The following is a 12,385-nucleotide window of genomic DNA, read 5'->3' as shown; positions in this document are numbered from 1 at the left end:
TATATCAGATATTATTTGGGACGTATGGACCGGCCTGAAAAAACAAAAAGAAAACTACACAAAAGGCAGCAAGAAAAACAACCAACAAAGCTACCGCACAAACACTAACACAACACTAAAGAGAAAAAACACAATTAACTAAAAACTTCACCCCAATTGGAAAACAATCTAGATAGATCTCAAAACATCAGGAGCCACCATCAATGGAACAAAAACCTCTAAGAAAAGCATCAAAACCACTAGCACTTCCGGAACCGAGCCAATAATCTTATTGGTTAAATGGTAGGGTGCTGAAGTCAATAAAAAAAAAGTCTAAAAATTCCATATTAATCTATCTAAAACTTATTTTAAATTCAAAAAGATAATTTTTCTTCCGATTCTTTCACGTTTATTGAAGAGATATAAAAATAATGTAATTTCTATCTCTCCACATGGTCAAAAGCACAGCTTGCCAAATAACAGTGAAACCACCCTAGCTTTCACCTTACCATCTAAAGAAATAAAATAAAAACTCAAAAAGAAGCCTAGGGTGCTTGGGAAGAACGACCTCTCATTCCAACTACTTAAAGATCATATACCAAGTAGTAAAGACTAAATCATAAGTGACAAATAAATGGGAAACCGACTCAACCGAAATCTCATAAAGACGACAAGAAACATCAATTGGGTCACTTATCACTTTTCATTTAAACGGATTCTCTCCAAAAGAGAACATAACTAGCATAAGTGGCTAAGAGGCTAAGAGAAAACCATCATCTTAGAGGGAGCCCGACCATCTACTCTAAATGAAGGGAAGAATCAATTTATCAGATGAATCTGAAAGATTGAAAGAATTAATAATCACTACTACAAATAATACATTATATTTTACGATAAAACTTTCACCTCACCCAACAAAAAAATCGAAATATAAATCCTGGACGGGCCATAATTTAATTATTCTTTTTTAAAAAAACTATATATTCTCTTTGTTAATACACACAGTTGTAGGAAAAACTAACTAAGGAACATTTTTCTAATCCTAAAAATTATAGTTTATGTTTTTATTTCTTTTATAATGATGGCATTCTTTTTATTTTATTTTTATTTAAATATTAAGTTATTTATTCTTTCGGTTTGACTACTAATAGAGGGAAAATATTATAAAATATTTTCGATAAAAACATTCATTCACTTTTACCCAACCCAATTCATGTGTTGTTGTTCCAAACTAGCAAACATCATTCTCTGTGATAGATTGCAAAACAGAAAAATATTTTAAGGTTTCATAATTAGTTTGGAAATCTTTTAAGGGTGTGTTTTGTTGTTGCTGTTTTTGTTACATTTATTCATTTGAATTTAGTTTGACCAACGTGTTTACTTCAAATTTCGACTTGGAAGTTCACTTGTGATTTTGTTGCTTTATATGGAAGATATTCTCATAGCCATTGATAGTGTCGAAGAAGTATTGAAGGTAAAGGCTGAACTCAAGCAAGAGTTCGAGATGAAGGATCTTGGTACTGGCACCATAATCATTGGGATTGACATCCAGAGACATATAAAGCAGTCGAGATTATGCTTATTTCAAGAGACATACCTACGGAAGATTCTCAACAAGTTTGGTATGTCAAATTCCAAACTTGTTGTGACTCCGAAAAATCCTCAATACAAACAAATTATAACTCAGTGTCTAAGTAATGAGGTTGAAAGAGCATATATGAATAACATCCCATATGCTAACATAGTAAGTTCTTTAATGTATGATATGGTCTGCTCTAGGCCAAACATAACATAGGTAGCGAGCCTTGTAAGCAGGTAAATGGTCAATCCTCAAAAGGCGCACTAACAGGTCTTGAAGTGGATCCTAAGGTACATAAATGAGTCTCTGAGCAGAGTCCTGACACCACTACAAAAAGCACTTTTAAATTCGAACGTGAAATGCATTGTACCTCGGCTAAAAAAGCAAGTTAACGAAGGGCGTCATGAAAAGTAACGACTTTTCCCCTCGATTTTTAAAACACGGAGGGGAAAATGCTTATGCACATGAGTTTGAACCCCAACTTCTACACTTTTAACATTTTCAAAGCTAACCCATCAAATCTCTCGGTTTATCAATACACCGAGGGGTGTAAGATTGATATATATTTCTTAAAATTCGTTAAAAACTACAAAATATTTATAAATTAATTGTTTACCCATAATATTATATTGTATACATATAATATATTTCTATATATATATATATATATATATATATATATATATATATAACAAATATCAAATTCGATTCATCATCATCATTGTTGGTGAAGATCAGATGTTAGATCCTCGTTTCATGGAAATGTCGGAAAAGATAAAATGTTGGATGCAATATATTCCAGATTCCTTTTACATTAATTTGTTTTTGATGTAAAACAAGAAAAATAGTTAGCTAAATGAATGGATATATGATTATTGATGAACACCGTAAAAAATTGACTATTGATGATCAATAGGTTTAAGTATTTGACGGATAGTTATAGGGGTGAGAATAGGTCACGCCGGCCTACAGGGGCCTATGACATAGCCTATATAAGGCCAGGCCAGACTTATTTAACAAAAAGGCCAGGCTTAGTGTTTTTTAAAAGCCTATTTAATAAAGTAGACCAGGCATAGGCAATTAGAAAAACCTATGAAGTCTTATAGGTCGGCCTATATTTTCATGTATATTAAAAATAGGCTAAATAGACCAGCCTATATTTGAATATATATTAGAAAAAAGGCTAAATACTCAAGCCTATATATGAATGCATATTAGAACAAAGGCTAAATAGGTTGACCTATATATGTGTGTGTATATATATATATATATATATATATATATATATATATATATATATATATATATATATATATATATATATATATATATATATATATATGCCGACTTATAAGGTTTCTTAAATAATATGGATTAATTGAAAACCATAATGAAAAATAGGCTTTTAGGACAGACCAGACTTTTAAAAAGGTTAGGCCAGGCCAAAAAAGAGAGTCTATTATAGACTACAGGCTTGACTCAGGCCTTCCAAGTTTATCACAGGCCAGGCTCAGACCTTATAAAGCCTAGCCTAACCTATTTCCACCCTTACTGGAGTAGATGAAATTCAATTTTGACAGGTTTTTTTTCTTCAAAGAATGTATTTTTACCTGTTCATATTTTACTTTCCACACTTTACGTTTAAACCATTTAACCCAAGCTTAAAAACGCGAAAACTGTTGAACGACATTCTTTCCCTCGCACTAATTTCTGTAGAGACGATAAAATCCCGAATACTTTCAATCTTTTGCTTTCCTTTTCTCTCTCTTTCGTAAAATTGATGGGTTTCTTGTGCTTATTTAAGAAACTCATTATTTCTCATAGTTTTAATTTGTTTTTGACGGTGCTCGTTACAACAAATATTTATTAAATAGTTTAAATTTGAGAGGTTTTTAAGAAAATTTATTCTACGAGTAACTCTATCTAACTTTTAACTCTATCTAACTTTTAGTAATGAGTAGAAAAGATAGTGATCATTACAGTTATTCTACAAATTTTCTCTTTCATATTTACTCCCTTTCATTACTTGTTTGAGCTACCGGATAACAATTGGTTGTAATCCAACGCCATCCAATCACAAAGTTTAGCCGACTCTATGTGTGAGTCAGTTATTGACATGGTGAGAGAAGCATCAGCCATGTGCAATGTGTGTGCATTTCCATAAGACATGTGCAATATAGATGGTAATGACATAATAACACCTACCTTTCAATTCAGCATCTTTAGCTGACTTTGTAACATGCCTTAAGTACATAGCTGCTTGTCTTTCCTTTAAGACTACTTGATAAACAATAAAGGTCAATGCAGACATGTTGGGTAGTTGCATGTTACTACTAACATTAATTAAATCAAATATTTATTTCGATGTATTATTGTGTGTATGAATTGATTACTTATCATACAAGTAATAGATAGTACATATCAGTAAACCTTCTATCTGTTTGTTTGATAGCATATCATTCAAATAGCATATAATTTAAACTATTTATCGATCATTATATACTAATGCATGTTCTACATGATAGTACCATTAACGTACCACGGATCCTACGGAGGATCAAATGTGAAAATAAGAAAGTTTACGCACAAAAAGTCTCATAATAGAATATTGGAAAATGCTAACCGGATAATGGTTAAGACTTTAAAAATAGTAAATTCATCTCGGTAATCTGCGTATTTAATCTCTCAAAAATTGAAATATTAAATTTTCTATAAAATATTTTATTTTTTTAGAATGCTTAACCATTGCTCTGAGGGCACTGGTTAGCAAAACCCTAGAATATTTAATACAATCAGAGACAAGCCATGCCTATGTTCAAATGCATGTTATGTACATAATATTTTATTTACAATAGGAGAATAATTTTTTGGTCAACACTTATTTTACCAATAGTTTAATGAATTTCAGTTACTTGTTTCTATGGGCTAAAACCACCTAACTGCACCTATAAATTCTCAAGAGAGTCTGCCATATGTAGTAACAAATATCCAACAATTCCTTCTTTAATTTGTCAGTGAATTTATAAGATGGAAAAAATCATTATCTGTGTTCTTATATTGCTTATGAATTTACTCACTTCAGAACTCAGAGTAGAATCTGTTGTTTGGCAACAAGCTCATGCAACTTTTTATGGTGGAAGTGATGCCTCAGGAACAATGGGTATATTTCAACTTCTAGTTCATCATCTTTATCATAATAAATATATAATAATAACTTTGTTTTGATTAACTTTTGTAGGGGGTGCATGTGGGTATGGAAATCTGAACATAGATGGATATGGAATAAAAACAGCTGCATTGAGTACTGCTTTGTTTAATGATGGCAAATCATGTGGTGGTTGCTATCAGATTGTTTGTGATGCAAGAAAGGTCCCTCAATGGTGTCTCAGAGGCACTTCCATCACAATTACTGCCACAAACTTTTGCCCACCTAACTTTGCACAACCTAATGACAATGGTGGTTGGTGTAATCCCCCAAGACCACACTTTGACATGTCTCAACCTGCCTTTGAAACTATAGCCAAATATAGAGCTGGAATTGTTCCCATTTTGTATAGAAGGTATATGTCACTCACACATACTAACTAACACATGTGATTACATTGCTATGCATATCAATTAAATGTATAAATATGTGCATTATGGAAATATTTGTTGTATATTTGTGCAGGGTTGGGTGCAAAAGAAGTGGAAACATAAGATTTACTATAAATGGGAGAGACTATTTTGAGCTGGTGCTAATAAGCAACGTAGGTGGAGATGGAGAGATATCAAAAGTTTGGATAAAAGGGTCAAACAAGAATAAATGGGAATCAATGTCAATGAATTGGGGTGCTAATTGGCAGAGTCTAAGTTATCTGAATGGTCAGAGTTTATCATTTAGAGTTCAACTCAAGAATGGAAAGACTCGTACAGCGATAAATGTTGCACCTTCCAATTGGAGATTTGGACAGTCTTTCAAAAGTAATGTTCAGTTTTGATTCTCAACAAAGTACTGCGACTTATATGATAAGAAATATGAGTTAATAATAGTACATTCTTCTATTTTGGTCATTTATTTATGTAACAGTTGTTATATAGTATATATTGTGGTAATTTTGTGTAAAGAATTATTCCAAGTGGTTGTGCAACATGGCTCAGCAATCTGTTTTAGTATTGCAATGAAGCCTGCCAACTTTGGTATAATAATGTGTATGTGATCAGAAGCATATTTAAATGTTATTCTGCATTTTATCTCATTCTATATAGGTATCAATGTTTGAGTCATTTATTATTATTATTATTATTATTATTATTATTATTATTATTATTATTATTATTATTATTATTGTGAGATATTTGATCGAACTCTAGTATGGCCGAAGGGTAGCTTCTTGGTTCGATAGGGTTAAGCATGAAGTCGAAGGTTGTTCACATGCTTGTGTCGAAGATGCTAGAGTTGTTAGCATGTTAAATTAGGTTTTAGTGTTTAAACCCTAATTTGTTAAGTTAGCTTGTTTATTAAGTTGGCTTGTGTAATGGGCCTTGTGGAAAAAGCCCATTAGTTAATATGTTAGGTTTTATTATAAATAGCATACTAGTCTCTCATCATTGCTAAGCTGCAAATCCTAATTTAGGGTGAGAGAGGTTATTTGTTATTCTTGTAAACTTGTAATCTTGTTTTAAAGAGAAAGTAAAAGAATAGCAGTTATAACCAATTATTGTGTTCTTCTTCTCTTTCCTAATTCCCTTATTATATTTTGTTCTTGACATCGTTTTTCACAACAAATTGGTGCGGTGAGCGTGGAGAAGATGCCTTCAACAAAGTATGAGATTGAAAAGTTCACCGGAGTGAATGATTTCGGTCTGTGGTGCTTGAAGATGCATGAATGCCCTACTAGTTCAGCAGGGTTGTTTGGAAGCGTTGAAGGGAGAGGCAGCCATGAATGCAGAATTGACGGCAACGGAGAAGACGAATATGATCGAGAAAGCACACAACGCAATTTTGTTGAGCCTTGGTGACAAGGTTCTCCGGCAGGTATCAAAGGAGACGATGGCATCAGGGTTATGGGTGAAACTTGAAAGTTTGTATATGACCAAATCGCTGGTAAATCGACTCTACCTGAAGCAAGCTTTGTATTCATTCAAGATGATTGAAGACAAAGTATTGGCTGAGCAGTTGGATATGTTCAACAAGCTGATTCTTGATCTTGAAAATATTGATGTGAAGATCGATGATGAAGATCAAGCGCTGTTACTATTGTGTTCTTTGCCTCGATCACATGCTCACTTCAAAGAAACTCTCTTGTATGGAAGGGAGTCCCCGACGTTTGAAGAAGTTCAATCAGCCTTGTACTCTAAGGACTTGAATGAACGAAAGGAGCATAAACCTTCGACTGTTGGCGAAGGTTTGGCCGTTAAAGGAAAACTCTTACGAAAGGATGGTAAGTTCGACAAGAAGAAAGGCAAAAGTCAGTCGAAGTCTTACAGTGGCGAAGCATCTGGCATTCGATGCTACCATTGTAAGAAGGAGGGTCACACAAGAAAGGTGTGCCCTGAACGCCTGAAATATCATGGAGGTAAGGATAATGGCAACGCTGCCATTGTTCAAGATGATTTCGAATCATCTGATGTTCTTGTGGTTTCAAGCAGTGACTCTAAGAAGGAGTGGATTATGGATTCAGGTTGCACTTGGCACATGACTCCAAACAAAGACTTGTTCGAGGAATTATGTGATCAAGATGGTGGATCAGTATTGCTGGGAAACAACAAGGCTTGGAAGATTACAGGTGTTGGATCTGTGAGATTCAAGCTCCATGATGAGTCAATAAGGTTGTTGACTGAAGTCAGGTATGTTCCTGATTTGAAGAGAAATCTGCTTTCTCTTGGTGAATTCGACAAGAAAGGATATGTTTTCCAAGGAGAGAAAAGTATCCTAAGAGTCATGAAGGGTTCGAAGGAAGTCTTGAGAGGTGTGAAGAAACAAGGCTTATATACCATTGAGGCTGAAGTTGTAAGTGGTTCGACAAATGTTGCATCCACGAAACCTTTGTCGAAAACAGAAATCTGGCACATGAGATTGGGCCATGTCAGTGAAAGGGGTCTGGTCGAATTAGGGAAACAAAATCTGCTTGGTGGAGACAAAGTCGAAAAGCTGAAGTTTTGTGAACCCTGTGTACTTGGAAAATCTTGCAGAGTGAAGTTCAACAAAGGCAAACAAAGAACACATGGATCCCTTGATTACATCCATGCTGATCTTTGGGGGCCTGCAAGGTGTCCATCACATTCAGGAGCAAGGTATTTTCTATCCATAGTAGATGATTATTCCAGAAAATTATGGGTATTCATCCAGAAGACTAAGGATGAAACTTTTGAGAATTTCAAAAGTTGGAAGACTCTAGTTGAAAATCAGACTGGCAGAAAGGTCAAGAGGTTGAGAACCGACAATGGCCTGGAATTTCGCAATGAGGCATTCGACAGTTTTTGTGCTGCCTCTGGTATTGCAAGGCATAGAACTACTGCAGGTACTCCACAGCAAAATGGTTTGGCTGAAAGGTTTAATCGAACTATTTTGGAGAGAGTCAGATGCATGTTGACTTGTGCGGGGTTAACGAAGGTGTTCTGGGCTGAGGCTGTTTCGACAGCAACATATATGATAAACATATGTCCTTCAACAGCGTTAGATATGAAGACACCTGAAGAAGTTTGGTCGGGACATTCACCAGATCTCAACAAACTGAGAGTATTTGGCTGCGTAGCCTATGCTCACATTAGGCAAGACAAGGTCGAACCTAGAGCTCTGAAATGCATGTTCATGGGATATCCAGAAGGAGTCAAAGCTTATAGGCTATGGTGCCTAGAGCCAGGTCACAGGAGGTGTATCACCAGTCGAGATGTAGTTTTCAATGAAGCTGAAATGGCTTTTAAGAAAACTGATGATGTTGGTCGAAGTACAGAAACATCTGACGAAGAGCTGGAATAGGTAGAGATTCCTGTTGAGGTGGAGCATGTTGATGCTGAATTGCATATCCCTGATGAAGTTGAAGAAGAAGCAGAAGATGCGGAGGAAGTTGAGGAAACTGACGATGACTACCTATTGTCGAGAGATAGGTCGAGAAGAGTCATAAAGGCACCTCAGAGGCTTGGGTATGCAGATCGTATAGCTTATGCCTTAATCTCTGCAAGTGAGGTTCTAGACGAAGAACCTAGAGACTACAAGGAAGTTATGAGGAGTCGAAATAAGACTGAATGGCTGAAGGCCATGGATGATGAGATGAAATCTCTTCATGATAATCATACTTGGGAACTGATCAAGAAACCTGTTGGGGAAAGGTTAGTCAGCTGTAAATGGATTTTCAAAGTTAAGGAAGGAATTGAAGGAGTGACGTCGAAAAGATACAAGGCAAGGTTAGTTGCAAGGGGTTTCACTCAGAAAGAAGGTGTCGACTTCAATGATGTGTTTTCTCCTGTTGTGAAGCATAGGTCCATTCGAATGTTACTTGCCATGGTAGCACAGGTCGATCTTGAACTGGAACAGATGGATGTGAAGACTGCGTTCTTGTATGGTGATCTAGATGAAATGATCCTGATGAGGCAACCTGAAGGGTATGTCGAAAAGGGGAAGGAAGATTATGTGTGCAAGTTAAAGAGATCTTTGTATGGGCTGAAACAATCTCCTCGACAGTGGAATAAGAGATTCGACAAGTTCATGGCACGCATAAGTTTCATTAGAAGTCAGTTCGACCACTGCGTTTACTTCAGATTTCGACCTGGTAATTCATTTGTTATTTTGTTGCTTTATGTGGATGATATTCTCATAGCAAGCAACAATGTTGAAGATGTGACGAGGGTGAAGGCTGAACTCAATAAGGATTTCGATATGAAGGATCTGGGAGCTGCTTCCAGAATTCTTGGAATTGACATTTGAAGAGATAGAAAGAAGTCTAAGTTATGTTTATCTCAAGAGGCATACCTACGGAAGATTCTTGAAAAGTTTGGTATGTCGAATTCGAAGCCAGTTGTGACTCCAACAAACTCTCAATTCAAGCTGAGTATTGATCAGTGTCCCAGTACTGATGTTGAAAGAGCCTATATGAATAGCATTCCATATGCTAATATAGTTGGTTCTTTGATGTATTCTATGGTCTGTACTAGACCCGACATAGCATATGCAGTAAGTCTTGTAAGCACGTACATGGCGAACCCTAGAAAGGCTCACTGGCAAGCATTGAAGTGGATTTTAAGGTACATAAATGGGTCTCTGAATAGAGTCCTAATTTATGATGGAGCCTTGGGTGAAGATAGTAAAGCAGTAATAGAAGGATATGTCGACTCTGATTATGCAGGTTGTATGGATTCCATAATATCTATTTCTGGATATGTTTTCACTATGTTTGGCACAACAATTAGTTGGAAAGTAACACTTCAAAAGGTTGTTGCTCTATCAACCACTGAAGCAGAGTATATTGCATTAACTGAAGCTGTGAAAGAAGCATTGTGGCTTGAAGGTTTTGCGAAGGAGCTGAAACTTCAAGGTCGAGGTATCACTGTTAAATGTGATAGTCAAAGTGCAATACACCTGTCGAAGAATTCAGCCTATCATGAGCGAACTAAGCACATTGATGTGAGGCTGCATTTCGTCAGAGGAGTAATCGAGCGTGGAGAAGTCCAAGTGTTGAATGTTTCGACTGAAGACAATGCTGCTGATATGATCACCAAGACATTACCGAGTTGCAAGTTATTCCACTGTATGCAGTTGCTAAAGCTGTATGAAGAAAGCTAGTTTGTTCCCTTGATGTTGTAGAGTTAGATCCAAGGTGGAGATTTGTGAGATATTGGATCGAACTCTAGTATGGCCGAAGGGTAGCTTCTTGGTTCGATAGGGTTAAACATGAAGTCGAAGGTTGTTCACATGCTTGTGTCAAAGATGCTAGGGTTGTTAGCATGTTAAATTAGGTTTTAGTGTTTAAACCCTAATTTGTTAAGTTAGCTTGTTTATTAAGTTGGCTTGTGTAATGGGCCTTGTGGAAAAAGCCCATTAGTTAGTATGTTAGGTTTTATTATAAATAGCATACTAGTCTCTCATCATTGCTAAGCTGCAAATCCTAATTTAGGGTGAGAGAGGTTATTTGTTATTCTTGTAAACTTGTAATCTTGTTTTAAAGAGAAAGTAAAAGAATAGCAGTTATAACCAATTATTGTGTTCTTCTTCTCTTCCCTAATTCCCTTATTATATTTTGTTCTTGACATCGTTTTTCACAACAATTATTATTATTATTATTTTTTCGGGCTAACAAAGAACCAATTAGACTCGTTCTATTCATAGGCTCAATTCAACCAAAGAGTTCATTAGATGATGAACATATATAACTTAACTCTGGGACATCACATAAGAGCACGACTCCCGTCCCCGTCTCCCCCGTCAGTTTGCATTCAACGGCCACCCGCAATCCACGTCGGGCAAACTGGGAACTTTTCCAACCATATCCCTGAGTCACACTGAAGGATTATTCTCATTTGCACTTTCATAATGCATCCTCTCTCAAACATTTATTGGAGCATTAGAGTGTTAATTTTGCAATTACCCATCCTCTCTGATCATTAGAGACTTCTATCACCATAGCAGAAGCTATCTTCAACCTATCTCCATTCTATATTCCAATACGGAATAGTGGCGGTCTCTGGGGGAATCATCTTCTGATTCTTAAGAATGTTTCATCATATTTTTTTGATCTCCTCCGTTGCGCCACCACAACCGCTTCTCTTAATTGTTTCAAACACAATAATCAATTTTACTAGTACTGATGGATGTTAACTTCCTTGCAACATTTTTTCACTATTTCATCCAACGGTAGCATCTAAGGAAACTCGGTCTATGGTTCAATGCAATATAATTTCCATGTTTGACGTCTGATCAGCAATGAATGCTTCAAGATACCACAATGTTATTCTTACTCTCATGACTGAAGAGCCTCCTCTCTACCAAGACGTACAGGCTATGATCTTAATTACATATATGACTTTGGAGGCGGTGGTACCACCCATACACTGCCTAAGGGCCATCATCCTATGAGACCTTCTTCACATCATCTTCACATTGGAATTGGGCATAATACCACCCATCAAGCCTTCACTAACTATAGAAAGAAACCATTCACCAAAGTTCATAAACAAGCCACCAAGGCTGGAGAATTACTGACGGGTTTGGAGACCCTAATGAGCACATGGACACTATACTGGTTATCTCCAAGTAAGGAGTGTGGCAAAGTGAAATATGTTTTTACTAACCCTCAAGGGGCTAATATGATATGAATCAAGGCTTTAGAAGATAACTCTATTATTTGTTGAAGGAATTCATGAGATGAGTTTACTACTTTACATCAAAGTGTAAAAAATAAAGACGTCAATCAAGCACAACATTTGTTCTTAGTGGAGTCCACCATATGAGGAAGGAGACACACAAGGACAACTTGAAGTGTTGAATCTCTGAGAAAAGGCCTTTGTGGAAACAAAATTGGAGGTTTATGAGGAGGAGGAGGAGTAACATAGACTTCTTCTTTAACAATCTCCTTCGTAGGTGGTGTTAACTCACTCTCTTCGATTTTACCCACATCCTTCTTACGTGCGTTCTATAATTGCTTACCATTTCTTAGCTCCACAATATTTACATGACCTCTTGGGTTTCGTTCAAGCTGTCCCAAAAATGTTCCAAGAGGAGTAAATAAAGCCGCTTGCTTCTGAGACACTTGGGATATTTAAGTCTCCAGCATTCTGTTATAGGTAACTATAAAGTCATATTTAGATTCCAACTGTCTAAAGATATAACTTGTGTATAGGTTTTGATTTTTG

The 12,385-nt window shown here is 36.1% G+C and overlaps 1 protein-coding gene across 1 annotated transcript; it reads left to right on the top strand.

Moving 5' to 3' along the window:
* The first annotated feature begins 4,585 nt into the window (after positions 1 to 4,585).
* LOC131612750 (putative expansin-A17) lies at positions 4,586 to 5,643 on the top strand. Its single transcript, XM_058884502.1, has 3 exons — positions 4,586 to 4,718; positions 4,797 to 5,118; positions 5,229 to 5,643. The coding sequence occupies exons 1-3, from the start codon at positions 4,586 to 4,588 to the stop codon at positions 5,536 to 5,538; spliced, it is 765 nt and encodes a 254-aa protein (XP_058740485.1). The 3' UTR covers positions 5,539 to 5,643.
* Positions 5,644 to 12,385: the final 6,742 nt, after the last annotated feature.

This window comes from Vicia villosa, linkage group LG6 (assembly GCF_029867415.1).
Source record: "Vicia villosa cultivar HV-30 ecotype Madison, WI linkage group LG6, Vvil1.0, whole genome shotgun sequence".
In the NCBI taxonomy this organism is placed as follows: domain Eukaryota; kingdom Viridiplantae; phylum Streptophyta; class Magnoliopsida; order Fabales; family Fabaceae; genus Vicia; species Vicia villosa.
The sequence above is the reverse complement of the archived record's forward strand: the minus strand, read 5'-3'. Positions and strand labels throughout refer to the sequence as shown.